This window comes from Carya illinoinensis, chromosome 2 (genome assembly GCF_018687715.1).
Source record: "Carya illinoinensis cultivar Pawnee chromosome 2, C.illinoinensisPawnee_v1, whole genome shotgun sequence".
Classification (NCBI taxonomy): domain Eukaryota; kingdom Viridiplantae; phylum Streptophyta; class Magnoliopsida; order Fagales; family Juglandaceae; genus Carya; species Carya illinoinensis.
This window is the reverse complement of record NC_056753.1, coordinates 35,726,134-35,751,205: the sequence shown is the minus strand read 5'-3', so window position 1 is coordinate 35,751,205 and position 25,072 is coordinate 35,726,134. Positions and strand designations below refer to the sequence as shown.

The 25,072-nt window shown below is 38.2% G+C and overlaps 3 protein-coding genes and 2 non-coding genes across 13 annotated transcripts; 3 read left to right on the top strand and 2 right to left on the bottom strand.

The window, feature by feature from the left end:
- Positions 1 to 2,311: 2,311 nt before the first annotated feature.
- LOC122295540 (CLAVATA3/ESR (CLE)-related protein 46-like) lies at positions 2,312 to 3,082 on the bottom strand. The gene is made up of 3 exons (XM_043104590.1): positions 2,923 to 3,082; positions 2,727 to 2,794; positions 2,312 to 2,635 (listed from the first exon to the last, which is right to left on the bottom strand). The coding sequence occupies exons 1-3, from the start codon at positions 3,053 to 3,055 to the stop codon at positions 2,549 to 2,551; spliced, it is 288 nt and encodes a 95-aa protein (XP_042960524.1). The 5' UTR covers positions 3,056 to 3,082; the 3' UTR covers positions 2,312 to 2,548.
- Positions 3,083 to 4,031: 949 nt separating this feature from the next.
- Positions 4,032 to 4,103, top strand: TRNAP-AGG. The gene has a single exon. It is a non-coding gene; the product is annotated as a tRNA-Pro (tRNA).
- Positions 4,104 to 4,606: 503 nt separating this feature from the next.
- On the bottom strand, positions 4,607 to 4,678 carry TRNAH-GUG. Its single transcript has one exon. It is a non-coding gene; the product is annotated as a tRNA-His (tRNA).
- A 1,790-nt stretch (positions 4,679 to 6,468) lies between these two features.
- Positions 6,469 to 10,190, top strand: LOC122301392 (UDP-glucuronic acid decarboxylase 6-like). Of its 5 annotated transcripts, none has more exons than XM_043112710.1 (13): positions 6,469 to 6,595; positions 7,121 to 7,234; positions 7,365 to 7,451; positions 7,705 to 7,792; positions 7,885 to 7,976; positions 8,250 to 8,314; positions 8,394 to 8,482; positions 8,755 to 8,832; positions 8,966 to 9,059; positions 9,272 to 9,338; positions 9,451 to 9,514; positions 9,603 to 9,643; positions 9,743 to 10,190. In XM_043112710.1, the coding sequence occupies exons 2-13, from the start codon at positions 7,145 to 7,147 to the stop codon at positions 9,926 to 9,928; spliced, it is 1,041 nt and encodes a 346-aa protein (XP_042968644.1). In that variant the 5' UTR covers positions 6,469 to 6,595; positions 7,121 to 7,144; the 3' UTR covers positions 9,929 to 10,190. The 5 variants fall into 5 exon arrangements, with proteins under 5 accessions (XP_042968644.1, XP_042968646.1, XP_042968641.1 ...); XM_043112712.1 differs by lacking the exon at positions 6,469 to 6,595 and adding an exon at positions 6,648 to 6,806; XM_043112707.1 differs by lacking the exon at positions 6,469 to 6,595 and adding an exon at positions 6,806 to 6,948.
- Positions 10,191 to 12,463: 2,273 nt separating this feature from the next.
- Positions 12,464 to 18,886, top strand: LOC122301390 (ACT domain-containing protein ACR9-like). 5 transcript variants are annotated; one of them, XM_043112703.1, is made up of 8 exons: positions 12,464 to 12,830; positions 13,458 to 13,676; positions 13,778 to 13,883; positions 14,502 to 14,856; positions 15,287 to 15,568; positions 15,658 to 15,800; positions 18,167 to 18,294; positions 18,630 to 18,886. In XM_043112703.1, the coding sequence occupies exons 1-7, from the start codon at positions 12,479 to 12,481 to the stop codon at positions 18,276 to 18,278; spliced, it is 1,569 nt and encodes a 522-aa protein (XP_042968637.1). In that variant the 5' UTR covers positions 12,464 to 12,478; the 3' UTR covers positions 18,279 to 18,294; positions 18,630 to 18,886. The 5 variants fall into 5 exon arrangements, with proteins under 5 accessions (XP_042968637.1, XP_042968636.1, XP_042968639.1 ...); XM_043112702.1 differs by having other exon boundaries at positions 18,167 to 18,299; XM_043112705.1 differs by lacking the exon at positions 18,167 to 18,294.
- Positions 18,887 to 25,072: the final 6,186 nt, after the last annotated feature.

Genomic DNA, 25,072 nt, shown 5'->3' with positions numbered 1-25,072 from the left:
GCAGCTTGGTATGGCACACTTGGGTGGAGGGGGTGATTGTTGAGAGCCACCCAAGTGGTCTAATTTGCACATGCACCGTAAGGTGCTTTGGCTTATTAGGCCACCCATTCTCCCTTGACAATGTTAGGCGCCTCCCACAGACAACCCTCACATAATTTTAGCAGCAATTTACTGCACCGAATTTAGCAACCGTTTGAGGAGAACTCCTCCTATAAATAGGAGAGAGTTCAGTTGCAGAAAATTTATCCTCATTGAGGTGAGAGATCGGGCAGAGGGCTGAGCGCGAAAATGGATTCTGGGGAAACCCAGAACGGAGGCCATTTGAGAGAGATAGAGAGATGTTGTGAGTGTTTGTAAAATTGTACAAACATATTGAAAAATCGAATTTCCGCTTCAGTGGACGTAGGCAGTTGCCGAACCACTTAAATATTGTCTCTATCTATTGTGGGTGTGATTTCTGGGCGGCCGGAGGTGCAACAGGATGAGCCTCCGGCGACTCACCGGAACCTAAATCTTCAGCGAGATGAAATGTCGGCGGCTGAGGCGTAGCTTTCGATCGGCAAATGGGGCAAGTTGAGTGGGAGTAGAGCCACATATCGATGCATGGGACGTGAAATGAGTGCCTGCAAGCTGGCAAGGTCAATTCCTCATCGTCTTCAAATTCGCACAAGCACACGGCACAAGTGCCATCTTCGCCCACCGAGCTCACGCTTTTTTGACACTTGTGGGCCGGAATGAGTTGGGCCATGGAAGTGTCGATGCTAGTTGATGTGATCTCCGTCGTTGTCTCAGGCACTGAACGCTGTCTTGCATGTCGTGTGCTGATTTGGCCGTATGGCGGTTGCAAAAACACATAGCTATACACTGGTAAAGGGTGATCACGACGGCAGCTGATCCGACGACAAATAGGATGACGCGGAAATTCTCGTAGGTGAGAGTAAAAATACCGCCGTCCGCCATGAGAGAGAGAGAGAGAGAGAGAGAGAGAGAGAGAGAGAGAGAGAGAGAGAGAGAGAGAGAGAGAGAGAGAGAGAGAGAGATTAATCGGCTAGCAATGGTTTAGAGACTTAAGAATGCCAAGACGTACGAGGCCTGGCCTATCAAACAACATAGCTGCGACGGTGATTGCAAGATTGTAATTGTCTTATGCGTAGCATATTAATTTTTACGGTTACATATGAAGACATTGTACGTTGACATCCATCACCCATGCATGCTAGCTGTCGGATGCAAGTAATTTCTATATTTCTTTTGGGTCGCGCGGAAGGCTACAACCCAACACAAGCCGGTGTCTCTTCAGTTTTAAGTAGTGATCTCCTGAAATATGTAAATATTATACAATTATTTTAGAAAAGGGTAAGACTATTATATATTAAAAAATTAATTTTTTTTTAATATAAGTCTAATATTTATTCAATTTTTTTAAAATAATTATGCGATACTGCACATTTATAATTGTGAGTATTATTTATCTATAAAATTGGGTAATAATAGAGTTACAACTATATATTCTACCACCACTTTATCACTTGTAATGTTTTTTTTTAAGTATTTTTTTAATATATTTAATCATTAAGAAAAAATTTAAAAAATATATAATTTTATTAATAATCATTATCTTAATCATTAATTTAAAGAAAATTTTATAAAAATTAAAAAATTAAAAAAAGTGATAAAATAATAATAAGGCTATAATTATTTCTATACAATTAGCTATTACTGTACAGTACTGAAAATTTTTGTTCTTCTCGCAGTACAATTATTATTTTGAGATGGAAATCATAGAGTACAGTTTTTGAACAAAACACGTCCATTTAAATTTCCATATATACCCATTAATTGCAACGGATCCGCTTCATTCAAAAATTTTGTTTCACATTAATTGGGTGATGAATTTCAAGATCTTGCTGGATATTTTGAAAGACTAAATCACGATCATGTTTCGATTTGACTGCCGTATATGTTCCTTTTCTTTCTTTCTTCCTTTTTTGGCCGGGGCAATAGGAAAGTTGTATGCAATGACAAACTACTAGCTAGGCACCGTTTTTCAAATGCAGATCTTTTTGTCAGAATAATATTTTTGGGAGTTTTTAGAAGTTTGTCTTTGATTGGAAACCACCCCCTTTTTTTTTTCTTACAAGTTAGGATAGTTGATTCTCTATATTTTAGAATACATATATATATATATATATATATATATGTATATATGTATGTATGTATGCCTTATTTTCCTGCAAACTGATGCTTGTACCTCATATTCCAAACGAAAATTTTGTAGCATATGTGACAGTTTTGAGGAGCTTCAAGTATATATGCAAAAACATCTCAGGCTGTTAGTATTACGTACGGTAGCCATAATATTAAGGCCTAGCTGTTTATATGAATGACGTTCCGAATAGCAAACATCGACCGGCCGGCCTTCAATTAGCATGACACGGTGAACGTACAGAAGTTTTACATAATATCTAACCCACTGATCATCTACTTACGAAAATGCATCTTCGCCATATTTTTTTTGCTTGCTGATCATGATAAACACCTCTTCGGATCAATTATGCCGGGATGGTGGGTGCCGATTACCAATTGGATTAGGTGCTGAAGGAACCTTACGATTACTCTGCATTCCTGATTTGTTCTTTTAACGAAAGAACAATCATTGTCATAAAACGAAAGACCAAGTACGTGACAACTAAATGTCATTGGAAATAATAATTAAAACCACTTACCCAAGTAGCTGTCTTGAATCCTGTGGCTGGGCTTTCTCTTGCTTTTGCAGGTTTGAACATGAAATCAACTAGGGAAGCATCAAAGAAAATTAAGCATCTATTTGTTTCTACTTCAATATTAAGATCTCAGTTTAATTAGCATGCAATATTATGGTAGATGTTAGCTAGCAAGGCCAGTACTGTAGAGAATAATTACCAGCTGATTCTGCACTTCGAATCCTCATAGCTGTGAAATAATAGCATCCACTAGTAATGAAGATGAAGGCCAATAAAAGACATATTCGGACCTCTTTTCTCTTCATCCTTGGCAAGAGATGCTTTATATGCATGGTGGAAGTAAGTGTGGTATTTAGGGTGTGTGGTGGTTTATATAGGCTCGAGAAGTACTATATATAGATATGACCTGATCATTTGTCACCTCATCATAGCTTGTTTGAAATTATGGAAAGGCATGCTAAAGGTGTCCGGGAATCCAATGCTATAATAATTTTGAATTAACGACGCTTGAAATGATGTTAATAAATTGATCTTCATGTGACCATCCGTTGACCTCTCTTCGGTCTCGGTCATCACCTTATAATAGAGCCATCATTAACGCTGTTGTCCTCCAAAGCGCCCAACACAAAGATTCTTAACTACAGCTTTCGGTTCATGACATGTTGGGATTCGCCAATCATGAAATAGATTTTTGTCCTAATTGGTACGTACGTAGTATATATAGCTAGCTAGGCTAATAGCTAGCGTCCTCATGATAATGCAAACTGCTTGATTTGGAGATCAACAAATACATATAACTGACTATTGCGAGCAGAGTATATATGTAGTACTGTAGCTTGCCAGAAATAACATACATCGGCTGCCCGCCTTATCATGTGGGTGCAATTCTGCAGTACCCCTGCTAGCTCTTTAAGAAAAATGAATCAAATCGGTTTTAGCTAGCAAGCGTTTTTCAATTTTCACAGTTTGTAATTTTATTTGTCGATGTGAAGAAGTTACCAGAGAGGGAGGTCACCTACCATCTATATGACAGCATCTGCATGTTAATGATGATGCTTGGTTCACTGCGTGCGTACTCCCAGTGAGACAACTCACAATGATGCTTTTGTTACTTTTAATACGAATTTTTTTGTTTGGATTATTATATATCTTTTTGCTAGGCTATTGATTATATTCTAGTCGTGATCTAGGCCCTTTTTCTAGTAAAAGTTGGTTGGCTGTTTCGGACTTCTGTTACGCTTGTGGCTGAATCTCTAATTTCTTTTTAGTTTAGGCTAGTATTGGATATTAGATTGAAAGAGGCATAGTGGGCATTTGGTCTAGTGGTATGATTCTCGCTTAGGGTGCGAGAGGTCCCGAGTTCAATTCTCGGAATGCCCCCCAATTAATAGTTTTCTTTCTTTTTTTGGGCCGAAGTCCATCATCCATCATGATCCTCTTTTTTGGGCCAGGCCGATCACTTCAACGGCCTCTTACTTCTTAAACCTTTCCTTGGACTTCAGGGAAGTAAAGAAAGAGAACTGAACTGTCTCCAGTAGCGTTGGAATTTGGAAATGCCCCTTTTTTTCTACGCTACTATTGCTTCACATTCATCTTCCTTGCTAGTAACTGTCTCTGTCTATAGTTAATACTGCGTTTTCTGCTCCACGTGCTGATGTCCAGTGAAACTGGTTTTCCAAATTCTTTACTTTCAGTAAGATCTCTGTACCTTTTCAGTCTTTTTTCAATCCATTTATGTTGGGATACTCTTCCTTTTTATCTTACTTGCCAATGCATATTTCTAAAAAGGAGGGTGGTAACAATTCAGCCTTAAAACCTAAAATCATTTTCTCTCCCTTGTCCAAGGAGTGAAGAGAGCGGAAAAAGCATTAAAAGAAAAAAGATGTGGCTGCTGGGATTCGAGCCCAGGTCTCCACGGCCACAACGTGGAATTCTTACCACTAAACTACAGCCACTGTGTGACTATGCTGGTCACTTAAGAAGAATACTAATAGATAAAAACTTCCTCCAAAAGACCTTCGCATTCACGTTTTTATGTTTTCGAAATAAATAAAACTAGGCCCAAAACGAAAACGACTGGTAACCCACTGCACGTTGCTATTAGCAACAAAAGTAAAAATCTATTTATTGATTAGAGGAGATAAAATATAGCAGACTCAAAATGACTTTTCAAGTCCCATGATTATATAAGGTTAAGAGTCTTATCAAAAGGGAAGCAAAATAGAAGGAATGAGTGATAAAAAATTGAGAAAGTAAAAGTGTGTCAGAGTGTCAGGAAAAAAATAGGAGAGTGGACATAAAATAAAAGGTAATGTGGCATAAAAAAAAAAAATTCAAAAAGAGATTACAAGCGATAAATCGAAATGGTGCAGCATGCAACAACATTTTGAAATCTATATGTTATTTCTAAGTACGTAAAGTGGTGATACCAAGTGATAGTCAGCAGCTTAAACTCGGCCTCAACCTAATATGATGGGCTCAAGTTATTATTTTAAAGCAAAAAACTCGTTTTAATAAGATTAAAAAAATGATTTTCCTCATCTTAATTAAATTTTATCTCTAATCCACACATCCACATTGACTGTTTAATTAGATGGTAGAAATGTGAAACTATTTGGAATGTATTACGAGCAAAGCCTCGCTCTACATGCATAGGCTAACCCAATTTAAGATAAACCAATTTACCGATAAGCATTACTAGTGAGGTTGTAGACCGCAATTATAAATTATATGTAATAGGAAATAAAATATAATAGAAATTTAGATAAAGAAGGAAGAATAATGGATAAAGATTTTTATCTTAATTTGATAAAGATTTGATGATTATGGAAATAAAATCAAGATAATAATTAAATTAATTTATTGATATGATATTATCTTCAATATCTTCTCAAACTCGAGCGTTTACTACAAATAACAATAGGTTGATACAGAGGGCTAAACATAGACCAAAAGACTTAGTCGACAATGGATTATCTATGTTCTTGGACAGCTATAAAATCGTGGCGTTATCATAGAAATTTAAATAAAGTATAAATGGAAAAGAGAGTGTAAGAATTTATAATTTTTAATTATGATTGAATATAAAATATTGATAGTTAGAAATACTTAATTTGATAATTATAAAATCAAATCAAATAATAATTAAATATAATTATTGATTTGGTATTATCTTGAAAAATCTCGACCTCTTTGACATGTCACACCAATTTAGTAATCTCATTATGAATTGAACATTCTGCATAGGATAAAACATAAAATAAGCTATTACAAAAAAGATATTAATACACGACAGGTAATATGGCCGCTATAACCAGTAAAGTCAACCATTATGAGTATCTATTCCAACGCACCGGATAACTACGATCCGTAGACCCGCGTGGACCTTTAATGCATTTGCCTATTTGATAATTCCCCTACGCTAGGGGTAATTCTAGAACCTCTATTACAGATCGGAGTCTACGAAGGATGACCAAACTCAGCCAATCATATGGTTACAGCTCACTCACTTTAACTTAAAATTCCTTGTGCAATATCCATTGACCCGCCACACATCGAACCTCAAAGAGCCATATTCTCAGCGAAATATATAGCCATTTTTCGTTAGGTAGCGAAGTAGTGAAGAGATGCACGTGAAACAGACATCCGATGACATGGCACATAACGAAAGATAAAAGTACGAACCGGACCGGAGAATTCCTAGTACCCCGTTAAATTTGATGTTCGATATGCATCGCGACGTTCAGTTATAACTGACACACTCGCGGCTCAGTATGCGTAGACTATATATAGGAACTAATATCACACATCCTGTGTCGAATCTCTCTCTCCATCGATAAAGAAGAAACAGCCTAAGATTTCGATCTCTCATAGTTAAGTAATCGTAATCTACATTTAGCTGTAGTGGCTGTTTTTAGTTGTTTGGGTTTTTTTTGTTTGCCTGTCTGTTTCGGCATTTAGAGAGCGAGATTCAGATCTGAAAGTCGTTAGGTGTGAGCTCTGGTCTCGTTGGTGGGGAGCTTTCTTCTATTTTCCTCTTTCTTTCGTGCTCTTGAAGAATTCTCCATTTTCCCTCTCTCTTCGGTGGGTGCATTTTGTCTAGCTGGTCATATTATTATTGTTAGTCTAAAATTTCCGTTCGATGCCATTCCTCTCTTTATATAAAGCTTCCCATCTCTCAGTAACACACATGAGTGTCTCTTGAAATAATTTAAACATAAAACAGGTGATGTGATTTTCTTTATTTATTTATTCGTGATGTAGTTTTAATTCTCTAGGTACGTGAATTTGTTATGGGATTTGAGTTTTTTGTTTGATGAGATTTAAATGGGTGGATAGTTTGTGGCTTTTTGTGAATTTGACAGTTAATTGAGAGTTTTGAGTGTTTTGAGGCTCAGGAATTCAAGAAGAAACTGGCAGTAATGGCGAAGGAAGCTTCAAATGGAGACAACCATGCGGCTTCAAAACCACCGCCAACCCCATCTCCTCTTAGAAATTCTAAATTCTTTCAGGTAATAACGGCAATCTTTTAAACATATTTTATGTTATTCATTTGTTTCTCGGTACGATCTGAAACGAATTTGGCTATAATCATGTCTCATTGTTATATGGTCTTAAACATGTTCTCTCGTTTGATGGCAGTCCAATTTGAGAATTTTGGTCACCGGAGGAGCTGGATTCATTGGCTCTCACCTTGTGGACAAGTTAATGGAAAATGAAAAGAATGAGGTAAGCATTCTTAGTGGCTAAATGTTTTGAATTATTTCTATGCTTGTCGTTTTAACTCATTAAGATATATCCCTTCAGTACCTGAGCGTCTGTTCAGTGCTCACCATATGGATTGCATGAGTGCTTGAAATCAAACCATATTTTGATCTAAGCAATTTTATTTGTGTGTGTGTCTGTATTTGTGGGTGAAGTTTTATGATTTGCATTTCTCTTTCTTGTGTTGCCGATTAGTTTTCTTTCCAAATGTACTCAGGTGATTGTTGCGGATAACTACTTCACTGGCTCAAAGGACAACCTAAAGAAGTGGATTGGTCATCCAAGATTTGAGCTTATTCGTCATGGTATGCTCACTCTTGTTTTCTCTTATGTTAAGTGGTGAACGCTCAATACTAAAACATGTTTTCTCATATTCTTGGTTTCATTTTTGGGACAGATGTCACTGAGCCATTGCTAGTAGAGGTTGATCAAATATATCATCTTGCTTGCCCTGCTTCCCCAATCTTCTACAAATACAATGCTGTGAAGGTGGGTATGTCTGTACTTATTTATTTCCGAACGTAAGAGACAGAAATGTGTAGTGGCTGGGAGGAACCAGGGACAGAAGTTGCAAAATACCCTTGAATTTGTACTTTCTTCAGCTAGAGCTCCCACCCCTTCCTCACGCCAGCTTTTATGTTCCTTTTTGTTTTCTTCAGTTTCTCTGGAAAGGTTTTTTTTTTTTTTTTTCCATTCAATCAATGAGTACTAATCTACTGTGAATATCAATAAACTAAATCGTAAGAATGTGATACTTTGCAGACTATTAAAACAAATGTGATTGGTACATTGAATATGCTGGGGCTTGCAAAGCGAGTGGGAGCAAGGTACGAGACTACTCTTTTATCTTGTTGATGTGGCCATTCCCGTTCTTGTCTTACTCAAGAAATGACAATGGACGTGCAGGATTTTGCTTACATCAACCTCAGAGGTGTATGGAGATCCCCTTGTGCATCCCCAGGAGGAAAGCTATTGGGGAAATGTTAACCCAATCGGTATGCCTGGCACTCTGCTCAATGAGTTATTAATCATGGTGTATCTGGTCCTTTTAAGGCATTTGTTTGGTGCTTCTCTCTATGTTGTAGGAAACTCTCCTCTTTAAAGGCCATTTAGTTGAGTTTGCATATTTATCATGGTTTGTTATCAAATTAATTAAGTTCTTGGTAGCACATCTCAGTTGTCTTACGTTTCTTACTTTTCTCAACAAAATATATATATATATCTCAATTGTCTTACGTATGTCGGTATGTGTTGCATAAATGTACAGGAGTGAGGAGTTGCTATGATGAGGGAAAGCGAGTTGCTGAAACTTTGATGTTTGATTATCATAGGCAGCATGGGATTGGTAAAAACATAATTCTCATTTTTTTCTTCTTCCCTCCGCTATGAGTTTACATAAAATTTACTTTTGATGGTTATGTTTTGCAGTATTATAGTTTAAACTCTTACATTATCTAGTCATAATGATCCAATGACAGAGATTCGGATTGCTAGGATCTTTAACACATATGGGCCTCGAATGAATATCGATGACGGGCGTGTTGTCAGCAATTTTATAGCTCAAGCAATCCGGTACTTTCACTAAGAGTATTAACAGTGCTGTAAAACTTGCTAACATGTTTTTGAGTTTTCTCGCTACTCCATTCCCCTACCTCCCCTCTCTTTGCCAGTTCACTCTGATCATTTTGGTTTTCCATTATTTTCCTAAGCTTTTCCAGCATTGTTGTTTACCTGAGGTCAGATAAATTGACACTTATTTCATTTTTGTCGCTATTGTTGTCCAGTGGTGAGCCCTTGACTGTTCAGGCGCCTGGAACCCAAACAAGAAGTTTCTGTTACGTGTCTGATATGGTATGCCAGAGCTTAGTATTTGGATTGTTTTACTACTGATTTTTTAATTCAATTACTGATGAGGTTCTCGTTGGATTATTGACTCACAAGTCTATATGGTTAAATGTTGAAGGTTGATGGCCTTATTCGTCTTATGGAAGGAGAGAACTCTGGCCCGATCAATATAGGGAACCCAGGTTATTTATACACTCGTTTCCATTAGGTGTTATTCCAACTATAGAATTCTTCGGTTGTCGATGTTAACTGAGGTTTTATGTGTCTCAGGTGAATTTACAATGACTGAACTAGCTGAGACTGTGAAGGAGGTCAGTTTTTTTTTTTTTTTTAATATAAATTTGTAATTTAAAAAAAAAAAAGAACCATTAACATAGAAACTTAAATGCTTTATCTTGTTACATGCACAGCTTATCAACCCTGATGTGAAGATCGCAATGGTGGAGAACACACCAGATGATCCTCGCCAACGAAAGCCGAATATCACAAAGGCTAAGGAGCTGCTAGGATGGGAACCAAAGATCAAGTTGCGTGATGGTCTTCCCCTCATGGAGGAGGATTTCCGGACTAGGCTTGGAGTCCCCCCAAAGAAGTGAAACCATATATTATTATATAGCATAAAACTGCTGGACCGCAGGCGCATCTACTAGCTGGTTATTTGAGAAATTCTTGACATCCGGTTTCATCCCAGTACCGATGCTTATCTGTTCTGCATTCCCATTTACGTAATTTAGAATAAAACGGTATTGGGCTCTCATTTTATAATGTAGTTTGTTGAAGAACCTCTATTTTTGCATTTCGGACGGTATTTGATCTGATATTCAGAAAGTTTTTAATTGAGTTTGAAGTCTTGCTCAATGCTCATACCTTTTCCTTTTTCCGCTTTTAGCTCTTCGAATTATTAATAATAGTGGTCAGATAATGGGGTCCACTGCTTTCTTGGCTCTTACAATTGACAATTAAATTAAAAAAATAAAGAATAAAGAAACTTGTAGTAAGGAAAAGGGAAAATACGTTTTCCCTAAGCCTCCGAAACCCCTTGAGCCTAAGGTAACCTGGGCTTGTTTTTCACTAAATTCTTAGCTGCTTCACCCCCATTTTTCTCTTCCATTTGGTTTTCAATCCTCTCAAAGACTGGTTTTGGTGGAGCCATCACCTGACCACCCTTTAGCCCACCCCACTTGGTCTCACTCTACAATGCAAAATCTTAAGCTTAGTTGACAACTAATCATGGGAGAACGTGATGCATTAGCTACACTTGTAGGTATTGCAAGTACGTGCTTGTGTGTGTGCGTGAGTGAGAGAGACCGAGAGAGCCATGTTGCAGTGTTCATTATCATCAGCAGCAAGGGATTTTCATAATATTGTTTTGAGGTTAATTAAATATGACCATAACTGTTATTCATTTCAGATTTAAAGCCTAACACCAATATTAATATTCTTAATTATAGGTTAAAATAAATCGAGTGAACAATTTCATATTAAGAGTACATACAGAAAACCTTTGCAGCCGCTTCAGAAGCAGCACCCCCTTGCTTAAAGAGAGACCATGGTGCATGTTCGTTCATCCACGCAGGAATTTCTAGCGTTATACCAATCTCAAGTATAGCCTCACAAGCTAATGATATATCATAATAATGAGCTTCGAGCCTTTCTTTGTCCTTCAAATAAATTTCAAACAGTTTCTTTCCCCCGTCGGTTGGAATTGGAAGTTACCTAGCTTGGACAGTGCTATCTATATTCTTTTCTTCCTCGGCAACTAGTTACTGTGAATGGGGGCGGACAGCGTTTTTGGTCTACCTCGTTTGATGTTGCTACTCTGCATATAACATATATCTATCTCCCGTGCTATGGATTGGGCTTACGTTGGGTTATCTGATACGGACCCTCGAGCACAAGGTCCGATCTCCCGCCCAACAGGCAAAGCCTTTAATAGTCTACTTGATTTACTAAGTGCATGGTTGAAATTACAGTAAAAAATATAACTTATAATTTAAATAATAAGTTTTATTATTAAAAAGTCATTTACTATTTAGTAATTATGTCTCTAAAATACTTTTAAAGTCAATTATATTAATTTTTTTTTAAATATACAGTTATAAACTTTTCGATAAAAGTTTTAATTTGGTATTTTTAAAAAACTAGATTTTTAACTTTTTTAGATAATTAAAGTATTTTTTATATATTTACAGTATTTACTAAACATATTATTTTTTCTTTAAAAGAATTTTTAAACAGTTAAAAGTACTTTTTAAACTTTTAAACTCAATCATAAACAAACTCAAAATCTTATATGACCCATCTACAATTTATCTACTACTTCTTCATAAAATATACTTTTTTTCAAATTTTAAATACATCAAATCAAAATTAAAATTAAAATCAAATTTAAAAAAAATATTATTTTAATTAATAATAGTTTAAGAGTAGTAAATCAGTCTGTAGTTTATCATTTATATTATATAATTGGATGGCTCTCTTTTGTCATTTCCATTCATTGCATATGAAATTGCACTTAAAATACGGGGGATCTTTCGTTTGTGGTCAATTTTATTTTTAGTATAAATAAAATAATCGTATAAAAAGAAAATATAAATGTCTGGTCTGACTCGTCCCGTTTTATTTGACTATTTAGAATTCTTATATAAAAATTTTGAATTTTAAAATTAAATATTAAAATATTATATTTTTAATAATATTATTATTTTAATATTTAAAAAATAAAAAAATATTAAATTATTTATTATATTTTATATAAAAATTTAAAAAAATTATAATAATAAAATAAAAATTTTATATTTAAGATAAAAATTTTGTGCGTTGAAAAACACTACTTTATCCGTTTTGTGGTTGTCGCTTTTCATGTGATGTCAGGCCCAACTTGGGGCAGTAGAAGTTTCGCCTCCTTTGCCCCCAAAGTTCATTGAGTTTGCCTGGCTGGCTGCCGTCATTCAATCACAATCTCCATCTGATAGCCACGTGTGTTTCTGCTTGGCATGACTTTGGGATCCCAAGGATCTTCTCCATCAACATGTTCACCCCAACACCAGCGGATTACTGCTTTGTTACGCTATTACTTTAATACCCTCTTAAAACGTGGGTAAAATTTAGGCCGCCGCTGGCCAGGCCAGGGATGGCTGACGTGGATGTTTCTATCTGGTGGGACCAGCTTTGGCCGACAGCTTCAGCTTATAACCGCTGCAGTACAGAACGGCAGAGATAGAACATTTCCGGTCCAGCCCACACCGAACAAACTTGCCGCAGGTTATGCCTTGCCCGCCGACTGCAATTCAAAACTTCCGGGGCGGGTTGGTGTCTTTTGTCATTTATCGGCCTCAGATATGGGCATTCCCTGCGGCGACGACGTTGTCTTGATCCAAATGGGTAAGATGCCAGACGAGCCCTCTGTCATCACGGTGAATTGCCCGGACAAGGCCGGGCTCGGGTGCGATCTCTCTAGAATAATCCTCGAGTTTGGTCTTCGCATTACCAAAGGAGGTATTTGTGTTTTGGCTTCTCATAAACTTTGGCCTGAAAAAAATTCTTTTAAACTCCCGTCAAGTAATCATTAGCAGCGAGATTTTATGGAATCTATTTTTCGATTCCACCCCAAAAATTATGTTTATATGCACATAAACGAGTTACCGATGCCGGGTTCAAGTCGTCGAATGCGGCGGACTCTGATTCGGATTTTATTTTCATACCATATGGCTTTTGCTCTGTTGTTTGTTCGGTTAGAAAACTATGTACAGTATGAATGTTTTGGTAGCATCAGAGTATTCCTAGCCCTGATAATCATAACATGAAAAATTTCCAAATAATATTTTTTTCCCTGTTAAAAAAGTGCCTTTTTAGGCTCTTCTAGAGCTAAAAAGTTGTTTTTTACTTTATGGTTGTAAACTGCAGCTTTTTGAGAGTGGTGTTGATAAAGCATTTTTGAAATAAATGCGTTTGTATACTGTGAGTATTTTAACCATTCTCAACGTAATCTATTATTATTTATTATATTATTATTATTTTTTGTTATTATTTAGTATTTTATTATTATTTTTTATCTATTTTTTACTATTATTTACAGTATACTTAACATTTCCCAACCCTTAGACCCAATTATATCTCTTGCAGATTTTTCAAAGGATGGAAGATGGTGTTACGTGGTATTGTGGGTTGTTCCACATGATAGCTCCCTTAAAGCTGACTGGGAAAGCTTGAAAACCCGACTTCTATCTGTATGCCCTTCTTATTTGTTTTCATATTATTTCAATCAGCAATCGACTCATCCCTCGCCATCCCCGGTATATCTGTTAAAGATTTGGTGCCTTGATCAAACAGGATCGTTACATGGTAAATACCCCAGAAATAAATCTGTTAATTCTTTCCCTCAGTAATATACATATACTTTTCCATAAAAATAAGCTGATATATTGTTTTGCATATATGTATAGATGTCACTAAGGTTCTGTGTAAGCTTGAACTTACAATTCAAAGAGTAAAAGTGATGCCAACCCCGGATGGGAAAGTTTTGGATCTGCTCTTTATCACAGACGGCATGTAAGTTATTCTATTATAATTCATATCTCTGTCTCGAAGTCTATGGATTTTGAGTTGCTCTTTCGGGAGTACCATTTTGGTCCAAGGTTCATTTTTTAAAAAGTTAAAAATGTTGAAACTTGATGGTGAACAATGGAACTGTAGATCGGGTGAATATCATGAGTTAAATCGCTGATTACCTGTACCGATAGGACTGTTGGGTTGCATTTTGTTCATCTGACTGTTATAAGTAAATGGCAAAAACATAGAAGTATTCTTGAAAATATATTTTCCACCCTAAGATATCCAAAGTATTGTGAGATTCCTATTCAGGAAACATGGTCAAACATATGGCAAAATGCGTCCTTGAATTATTATCGTTCTATTTATCTGTTTCTGCTCTCGTTTTCTTGGATTTTATGTTTAAATTCATTAAGCAGATCTATTTCACGGTGAATCTTGGTTCAAAAGGAACTTACTTCCCAACATTTGCTTCGTTTCTTTTATTTAATTTTTAATCGCAATAAGAAATAATTTCAGAAAGTCAAAATGTGATGGAACAGAAAATTATTAACATTGCTGTAGATTGATGAGTATTTATAACATATCAACCGTGATTATTTGACTGTATCATTTCAGGGAACTGTTAGAAACAAAAAAGAGGCGTGATGATGTCCGTGAACATCTGATGGCTGTTCTAGGAAACAATTTTATTACTAGTGAACTTCAGCTGGCAGGGCCGGAGTACAAACAACTGGAGGGTTTTTCATCTCTTCCACCGGCAGTTGCTGAAGAACTATTTAGTTGCAAGCTGTCAAACGGGGACATCAGTGTCTTGCAAGCTCTCTGCCCAGATATGTCAACAGCAGAGAAGGCAACTATTACAGTAGACAATTCATTGAGCCCATTCCATACTTTGCTTCAGGTACGATGTGTTGATCAAAAGGGCCTGGTTTACGACATAATGAGGACATCCAAGGACTTTGATATTCAGGTACTTAGTCTTGAGTTTCCTTGCTTGATATTCAACCTTGCTTAGTTATGACTGGTTGCCTCAAATATACTGAGGCCCAATTCTAGCATCTTTGTATTACTGCATACACTGCCAATTTTTCCCCTGTACACCTAAATAAAATTTTCCCTCGTCTGCTGTATCTTTTCAATTATTTTGGGATTTTTTTATATGGCTATGTTCATCAAATCTTGTTCGTTAATTAGCACCTCCATTTGTCTTCTTAGCTTGCCATGCATTTAGCATTGTTTTGAGACGAGAGAGGTTGTTTCATGCAAAAAAAGCTGAAGGATGTAACCTTATCTGTTTATTTGGGACCAACATTTTCTGTTGACATTGTTGTTGAGTGTTATTGATTTATACTTCTACATGGAGTTTTTCAATATAAGGATGTGTGGTTGTTCTTATTCAGACGACCTATGGCAGAATTTCTTCCAGTGTGAAAGGCTTCAGAAATATAGACCTATTTATCCAGCAAAACGGGAAGAAGATCCTGGATCCTGATAGTCAGACTGCATTGTGTTCTCGCTTAAAGGACGAGATGCTTCATCCATTGCGGGTGATTATTGCCAACCGGGGCCCTGATATTGAACTCTTAGTTGCTAATCCAGTTGAGTCATCTGGGAATGGAAGACCACGCGTATTCTACGACATCACATTCACTCTAAAAGCATTAGGAGTATGCATCTTTTCGGTAAGAATTTGATAAGTGAGTTTATTATTGTATGTTTTGTCGCTTTACATGATAAACCTGTCTCTGATTTATCTTCCCTTATGGTTTAGGCTGAAATTGTAAGACATTCAACATCAGATCGCCAGTGGGAAGTGTACAGATTTCTCTTGAAAGAAAGACACGAATTCCCTTTGGCAAGCGATCAAGCAAGAATTCAGATTGTGGACAAAGTTAGAAAAACATTAATGGGCTGGTAAGCTACCGCATTTGATATATTTTTCTGTGAGAAAATGCAGTTTTGCCATCAGAATAGCATGCATACCGCATTTTCTCAACCCAATCACATCTCTGCACCACAATTCGATCTTAGTCTGTTGACATGGACAGATGAATCTTCAGTTGTGCAGTTAAAAGCTTTTTCCAGATATCAATCCATAAATGTTGTCGCAAGGCTCACCAATGTCAAAACCATTTGACGCTTTAGTTTTTCTAGCTTTGTTATCTTGTATTTAATCATCCATGTATTTAGCTCTTCACCTTCCGATTCTTACATGGATTTCATGCGTATCATCATTATTATTTGTTATCAGCTAAAAAACAAAAAAGAAAAGCAACGGCCCAATACGATAAGCGTACTGTCCCCCTTTTAAGAGGTGTGCGTAAGACACAAATAATACATGGATGAATGAAGGGGGAGAGCGGAATTGAAAAGCATTCATCGTATCTTCTACTGATGTAAATAGAGAATTTGAGAGAATCTCAGTATGGTTAATGTTAACAATGAATGTGTAATTTGAAGCTTGACAGATAAAACACAACTAATTATCTATAGAATTATCTCAACCTTGTCATCTCCATTGCCGTAGATTTCTAACCCGAGAAGGCAAGAAAAGTCGGTCACTTCCTCTTAAAACATATAATTTTCTTGTTTAAATAACTTGATTATAATTTTTATTTTTATTTTAAAAACTATCTTTACAGGCCAATGGCAATAACTTTCATCGGACTTGTCGGTAAGTTGGTAGGGAGTGCAACATAGGTCATCGCAACTCTCCTGTCTCTTTTCACCGACAAACCTCCCATCCATAAAGCTCCAACAATCGTCGCATTGGGTCATTCAGAACCCCCGCACAGAGAGAGAGAGAGAAAGAAAGAGAGTTCTGGGAGATGTGCACGTTGGAAAAAAGAGGTAAAATCTTCATCCTAACGCTAACGGGCGCAGGCGAACACCGCCTAAATCCCATGCTTCTTGATGAGGTCCAATCAGCTCTACGCCGAGTCCGAGACGAGTCCATCTCCTCCCCATCTTCGGCTTTAATCACCACCGCCCAAGGCAAGTTCTTCTCCAATGGCTACGATCTTGACTGGGCCGGGTCCTATTGGAATTAAAGTACGATGTTCATCACACACCTGCAGTACTTACGGAATGATACAATTACAGAGAAGTTTGTTATTCTGTTTTGCTGAGCTGTATATACAATTTCATTATTTGTTATTTGTTATTTCATTCTTTTTGTAAGCTATAAATAGCAGAAGGTATACATGCCAAATCAATGATTCATTCACTCAATTCCATATTCTGCTATCCTTTCTCTGCAACCACCATTTTTCTTCCGCATTACTCTGTTGTTAACATGGTACCAGAGCCATGACCTCAAACCACGAATCTCATGCCCTCTCCAACCCAGAACTCAATTCCCACCACCCCGCCAGCCCATACTTCATCCAACCTGGAGAAGGCGCCTCATCGTCACTGGTTCCTGATCCTCTAACTATCGAGAATTACGTTATATGGGCAAGGACTATGCGCCGAGCTCTTAATATCAAAAACAAATTGGGATTTATTGATGGCAAGATCCCAAAACCAACAACCATCTCAGATCCACTCTACTCTGCCTAGGAACGTTGCAACGATGTCATAATTGCCTGGATCCTTCACTCGGTTGGTTCAGAACACCGATCAAGCATTGCTCATGCAGAAACTACAGCCCACGTTTGGAAAGATCTTCAGGAAAGGTTCTCTATCCAAAATGCCCCACGTATATTCCAACTTACAAAATCCATCTCCTCCTCAACACAAAACGGTGATTCAGTCAACCAATATCACAATAGACTCAAAAGCCTATGGGATGAGCTCGAGATATACGAATCGATGCCGAATTGTATCTGTGGAGCCGTTCATACCTTAAATCAATATACCCATCGAGGTAAAGTAATGCAGTTTCTCATGGGACTTGCTGATTCATATGATCCTGTTCGTGCGCAGATCCTGCTGTATGACCCACTCCCACCACTCAATCACGTGCTCTCCCTGGTTCAGCAAGAAGAACGACGTCATCAGCTCAACTCTACTCCTGCACCTCTCGCTATGCTCATTAAAGGACCCGATTCCAGAACAATTCAAATCCCAGACGCGATCGACTTTTTTGCTCCCATTGCAACATCCATGGACACTCCCTGGAATGTTGCTTTAAGGCGAATCCCAATCTTCCAGTGTGTTCTCACTGTCGAATCCCTGGCCATACCAAGGAGAAATGCTACAAGCTGTATGGTTTTCCTCTCGGGCATAAAAACACCTCTAAATTCACATCCTCAACTAATCAGTCTTCGCTTGTGCAGGATACAATCAGCAATGGTCTTCCCATTACGCAAGAGCAGTATGGACAACTCATCGCCTTACTCCAGTCCTCTAAAAATGATGGAGCCATTCCTGCTGCCAACAATGCACTGACCACTTCCTCGCCCATGTCTGGTACCCCTTTTTTCTGTTTTTTCCCACACAAATAACCATGCATCACGTGAATCCACTCCCTGGATCATTGACACTGGTGCTATGGATCACATGATCTGTAGCCCAAATTTCTTCACTCACAACATCAACACCATTTCTCAATCCATTAAACTTTCCAATGGTGCCTCAAGCACAACCACACACATCGGTGATGTCCACTTATCCACTAAATTAATTCTTCACAATGTATTGTGCGTCCCTGATTTTTCTTTTAATCTCATATCTGCAAGAGCATTAGCACACCATTCTAACTGTTGTCTCATTTTTTTCTCTACCTCTTGCTACATCCAGGACCATTTATCATGGATGACGATTGGAGTGGGGACGGTGCATGATGGACTTTATCAACTTCAACTCAAACAACCCAACTCGCATGCCTTACGGCAACTCTCTCATATCTTGTTACCAACTAGTTTCGTTTATACCACAACAGCTATCAATTTTTATTTCTCCACACTTTGGCATTATAGACTTGGACATAGTTCCATGACTAAATATTTGTTACATGAATTTGATCCTGATTATAAACATTCTGCTAATCTTGATTATCCATGTGATGTTTGTTCGCTTGCCAAACAACATAAACAGCCATTTCCAAAATCTGATTCAACCACTAAAGAACCATTTGACATTGTTTCCACTGATATCTGGGGCCCCAATCCCACCGAATCATATAATGGTTTTAAATATTTTCTTACTCTTGTAGATCAACACACACGGTGCACTTGGATTTATTTACTTAAAGCCAAATCCGAAGCACGAGCTTCTATTCAAAATTTCTTCTCAATTGTTGAAACACAATTTAAAACCAAAATCAAAGTTCTTCGATCAGATAATGGGGCCAAATTTATCATGCCACATTTTTACAATTCCAAAGGAACATTACATCAACTCACTTGCGTCGCCACCCCTCAACAAAATGCCCTTGTCTAGCGAAAGCATCAGCACATCCTAAACGTAGCCCGAGCACTCAAATTTCAGTCAGGATTACCAATGAAATACTGGTCTGACTTTGTTGCTACTGCCGTGTACTTGATTAATCGAACACCTACGCCAACACTTGACTACAAAACCCCATTCGAAGCCCTCTACCACACCAAACCATCATACTCAAACCTCAAAGTATTTGGTTGCCTTTGCTTTGCATCCACCCTCTCTCACACTCGCACCAAATTTGACCCAAGAGCTCGCAAATGCTTATTTCTTGGCTACCCCTATGGCGTCAAAGGATAAAAGCTTTTAGATCTCACTTCCAACCACATTTTCCTATCTCGTGATGTCGTTTTCCACGAAGCAATTTTTCTACTAAAACAGTCCACTAATCCTTCATCTGTTACCAATTACCAACCTCTTCAATTCCCAAGTTCTGTTGTCCCCAACAAAGAAATATTTCCCTACCATCTAAACCTTCTCAACCCAACTTATCAACCCACCACTTCCACACCTGCAGATTCCTTTATCAACCCGACTTCACTAGATTTTCCATCCCAGCCCAATGATACCCCCACTAAAAATTCACAACCTCCGAGCCCACCTCACCCTTCCACTTCACCACACATAAATACCCAGCCTTCTCAACCCATCATACCAAATCCACTCAACTCAACCGACACACAACCAACTCGCAAATCGACTCGTCTACGTAAAGCTCCTTCTTATCTTCTCGACTATCACTGTCACCAAGCCTCAGCTCCAGTTCCTCACTCCATGACATCCACAACAATGGTCTCTGGTTCGGCTTCAACCTCAGGTACGCAAATTCCTTTCCCTCTTTCATCTGTTTTATCCTACAAATCCCTTTCTCCTTCATTTAAATCTTTCACCACTTCACCACATCTCACCACCGAACCCACCTCTTACACTCAAGCCATCAAACACTCCATCTGGCGTGAGACGATGGAGCAAGAAATTGCAGCTCTTGCACTTAATGGCACTTGGACCATCATGGATTTACCTCTTAGCAAACGTCCGATTAACTGTAAATGGATTTACAAGTTGAAATATAAAGCTGACGGCAGCATCAAAAGAGCCAAAGCTCGGCTTGTCGTAAAGGGCTTCACCCAACTTGAAGGCATCGATTTTCAAGATACCTTCTCCCCAGTGGCCAAACCAGTCTCCATTAGATGCCTCTTAGCCATCGTTGCAATTAAAGGTTGGGACCTTCAACAGCTCGACATCAATAACGCGTTTCTCTACGGTGACTTGATAAAGAGATCTACATGAAACCCCCTCCAGGCCATGCTGCAGCTAAAACCAACAAAGTCTGTCGTCTCCATAAAAGCATTTACGGTCTCCGTCAAGCCTCACGGTAGTGGCACACGAAACTGACCTCTTCCCTCACTGAGTACAGCTGCACACAGTCAAGAGCTGACTACAGTCTTTTCACTAAAGCAACTCCCACTGCCTTTATTGCACTACTCATTTACGTTGATGATATCATTTTGATGAGCTCGGACTCTGCTTCTAGTGATGCTGTCAAACATTTCCTGGCAACCAAATTTCGCATCAAGCATCTGGGCACTCTACGTTATTTCCTTGGTATGGAAATCGCACAGACTTGCAATGGGATTCAACTTTGTCAAAGTAAGTACGCCCTGGATATACTTGCTGAGATTGGCCTTCTTGCATCTAAACCCTCCCTTTTACCAATGGAACCAAATATCAAGCTACGGAAGGATGAAGGTGAACTCTTCCATGATCCCTATCTTTTTCGGAAATTAGTTGGCAAGTTAATTTACTTAACCAACACACGACCAGATTTGAATTATAGCGTCACTTTGCTTAGCCAGTTCATGGATACCCCCCGTGTCCCCCACTATGCTGTTGTTATCAAAGTCCTCAAGTATGTAAAGGGCACTCCCGGCCAAGGGATCTTTCTTTCCGCTAGCTCTACCTTCAACCTCATGGCATACGCTGATGCCAATTGGGCCAACTGTCCAGACACCAGACGGTCTACCACTGGCTTTTGTGTATTTCTCGACAACTCCTTGATTTCCTGGAAATCCAAGAAACAGAATACCATCTCTCGGTCCTCTGCCGAATTAGAATATCGAGCTATGGCTACTGCTGTCTGTGAATTAACATGGATCCGTTATCTCCTCAATGACCTCCGTATCTCCATCACACAACCTGCAGTATTGTATTGTGATAATTTAGCTGCTCTACACATTGCTGCCAACCCCGTATTTCACGAATGCATGAAGCACATCAAACTTGACTGTCACCTAGTTCGAGACAAGATTTCTGAAGGTCAAATTACAACTGCTCATGTGTCATCTTTTGATCAACTCGCTGACTTACTCACAAAACCTCTGCATTCTCCATCATTCAGCCGTTTACTTCTCAAGATGGGAGTCATAAATATTTACTCTCCATCTTGCGGGGGGGTATTGGAATTAAAGGACGATGTTCATCACACACCTGCAGTACTTACGGAATGATACAATTACAAAGAAGTTTGTTATTCTGTTTTGCTGAGCTGTATATACAATTTCATTATTTGTTATTTGTTATTTCATTCTTTTTGTAAGCTATAAATAGCAGAAGGTATACATGCCAAATCAATGAGAATATTCACTCAATTCCATATTCTGCTGTCCTTTCTCTGCAACCACCATTTTTCTTCTGCATTACCCTGTTGTTAACAGGTCCTCCCCATCTCGCTCCCAACTCATGGTCTCGAAACTTGAGTCGCTTGTAGCCAATCTCATCTCTCTCCCCATGCCCACCATTGCAGCCGTCTCTGGCCACGCCTCAGCCGGCGGCTTCATCCTTGCTCTGAGCCACGACTACATCCTCATGCGGAAAGACCGAGGCTTCCTTTACATGAGCGAGCTCGACATTAATCTAGTAAATTTGGCTTGGTTCATGGCTCTAATTGAGTGCAAGATCGGCTCACCGATGACTCGGCGCCACTTGGTTTTAACAGCGGCTAAGGTGACGGCTAAGGAAGCTGTGGAGAAGGGGATTATTGACTCGGCACAAGATAGCGCGGAGGAGACGGTCAAGGCTGCTTTAAGGTTAGGGGAGGAGTTGGAGCGAGGGGAATGGAATGGACACGTGTATGCTCAGATTCGCATGAATCTGTTGTCTGGGGTCTTGGATGAGATCGCTAAAAGAAGAAGCAGTCGATCGCGAATGTAGGCCCCATATTGCTGATTCTCGATTACAAATGTTGCAGTTCCTCTTATGTATTTTAAGCTTGAAGATTTTCTTTCCTCGGGCAAAGTACTTGAGGATAGAATTCTGCTGCCCAAAAATGAAATGTTGTAGTTTATGGCGCTTACTAGTTACTACCATGACGATCTGACTTTTAGTTCCCGGTTGTGTCTTTGAATGCATGTCTTCTGGAAATGTTTGTCATTTTAATGTGCTCCAGTTGGGGATTGATGTGAAATTGCTAAAAACAGAGGATGTGAAAGAGTGTTTGCTTCTTATCATTAACCGAATAAATATTGACTTGCTAATTAATCTGTAAAAAGTATCCTATTTATAAAACTTAAAATACATTCAAGTAGAGTATTCTGATACTAACTAACTAACTAACTTGACTAACAAACTGGATTAGGAATTAATGAAGTCCCTTGGTTTGGCTTCTCGGGATTTTCTTTCCAGTTCCTTGATATGGTTTTCTATATTCCAACACCATCCTCAAGATGAGAATGAATATTTATCATTCCCATCTTGCGAATGAAGTAATGAAAATTCAGAGATCCAAGGGGCTTAGTGAGGATATCTGCTATCTGATGCTTCGAAGGAATATGGATGATGTTGATGAGACCCTCTTGTAATTTCTCTCGAACAAGATGACAATCGAGTTGAATGTGTTTTGTTCTTTCATGGTGGACAGGATTAGAAGCAATTGTAGCTGCTGGCTTACTGTCTGTATAAAGCAAAGAAGCGTGAGTATGCTGGATGTTTAGATCATTTAGAAGGTATACTAGCCACTGGAGCTCACATGTAGTAGAGGCTAAAGCTCTATATTCCGACTCAGCAGAAGACCTACTCACAGTAGGTTGTTTCTTTGACTTCCATGAGATGAGTGAATTACCAATGAACACTGTAAAACCTGTGATACTTCTCCTTGAGTCGAGACATCCCCTCCAATCACTGTCTAAGTATGCTTTCAAATGCAATAGTGATGTTGCATCCAAAAAAATACCTTGTCCAGGTGTGACTTTAATATACCTAAGTACTCTTTCAGCTGCTTGAAGATGTAATATACTAGGACTAGCCATGAATTGACTTAAAGCTTGGACTGAGTATGCCAAATCAGGCCTAGTAATGGTTAGATATAGGAGTCGGCCTACAAGTCTTCTGTAGGAAGCAACATTAGTTAAGGGTGGAGAAGAATCATTTGTGCTTAATTTGATGTTGGATTCCATGGGAAATGCCACAAGCAGAAAATCCACTATCTTGTAGTACATCGAGAGCATACTTCCTTTGACACAATACAATACCTTTCTTTGATCTTGCTACCTCAATGCCCAAAAAATATTTTAATTCACCCAAATCTTTAATTGTGAAAGAATCATGCAAATACTTTTTGACAATAGCAATATGCTCAAGATCATTGGATGCTAAGATCACATCATCAACATAGATTAATAAAACCATGAAGCTATCTGAAGTCTGCATAGTGAAGAGTGAAGACTCTGATTTGCCTTTGATGAACCCAAACTGAATTAATGAGGCTGACAGTTTTGAGAACCACTGTCTTGAAGCCTGTTTTAAGCCATACAGACTCTTTTTAAGTTTACAAACTCGTGGGTCATTAGGAGAAGCAAAACCAGGAGGTAATTGCATATAAACTTCCTCATTTAATTCTCCATGTAAGAAAGTATTATTTACATCAAGTTGATGTAAATACCAACCATTTATTGCTGCCACAGCCAACAGCACCCTAACTGTTGTCATTTTAGCTATAGGAGAATAGGTATCAAAAAAATCAAGTCCATCTTGTTGAGTATATATCCCTTAGCTACTAATTTAGCTTTGTATCTTTTAACACTGCCATTAGCTTTGAACTTAACCCGGTACACCCATTTGCATCCTATGGCAATTTTGTTTGGAGGTAAGATGGCAAGATCCCAAGTTTTATTAATCTCAAGAGCTTTTATTTCTTCTGCCATAGCATGTTTCCATTCAGGTTGAGAGATGGCTTGTTTGAAGGTTTTGGGTTCAGATATAGTGGAAACAGCACATACAAAGGCTTTATGTTTATGAGATAATTTGGAATCAGAAAGAAAAGAAAGGATTGAGTAAGGCTTACCAGAAGAGCAACTAAGAGATGATTGTGCAGCTGAATAAGTCAAGTTGCCACAATAGTAATCCTGCAAATAAGTGGGAGGATGTCTAATTCTTTTAGACCTTCTCAAGTTTGTTAAGTCAGTATGTGAAGCATTGGAATCGATTGGGACAGAATTTATAACATCAGAATTGTGAGAAGAATTATTTGATACTGTATTTGGTGCTGTATGATCATATACTTGAGGAAAATTTGGAAAGACATAAGGGATATGAGCATGATCAGGAATAGATGGAAAAGCTGATTCATAGAAAGTAACATTTCTGGATACAAATGTTTTTAAAGTGTTTACGTCTAGAACTTTGTATCCTTTAAAGTTAGGTGGATAACCTAAAAAAATACATTTAACAGCTCTAGGATGGAATTTACCTCGATGGTTGGTAAGAGTATTTGCAAAGCATAAGCAATCAAATACTTTGAAATAATT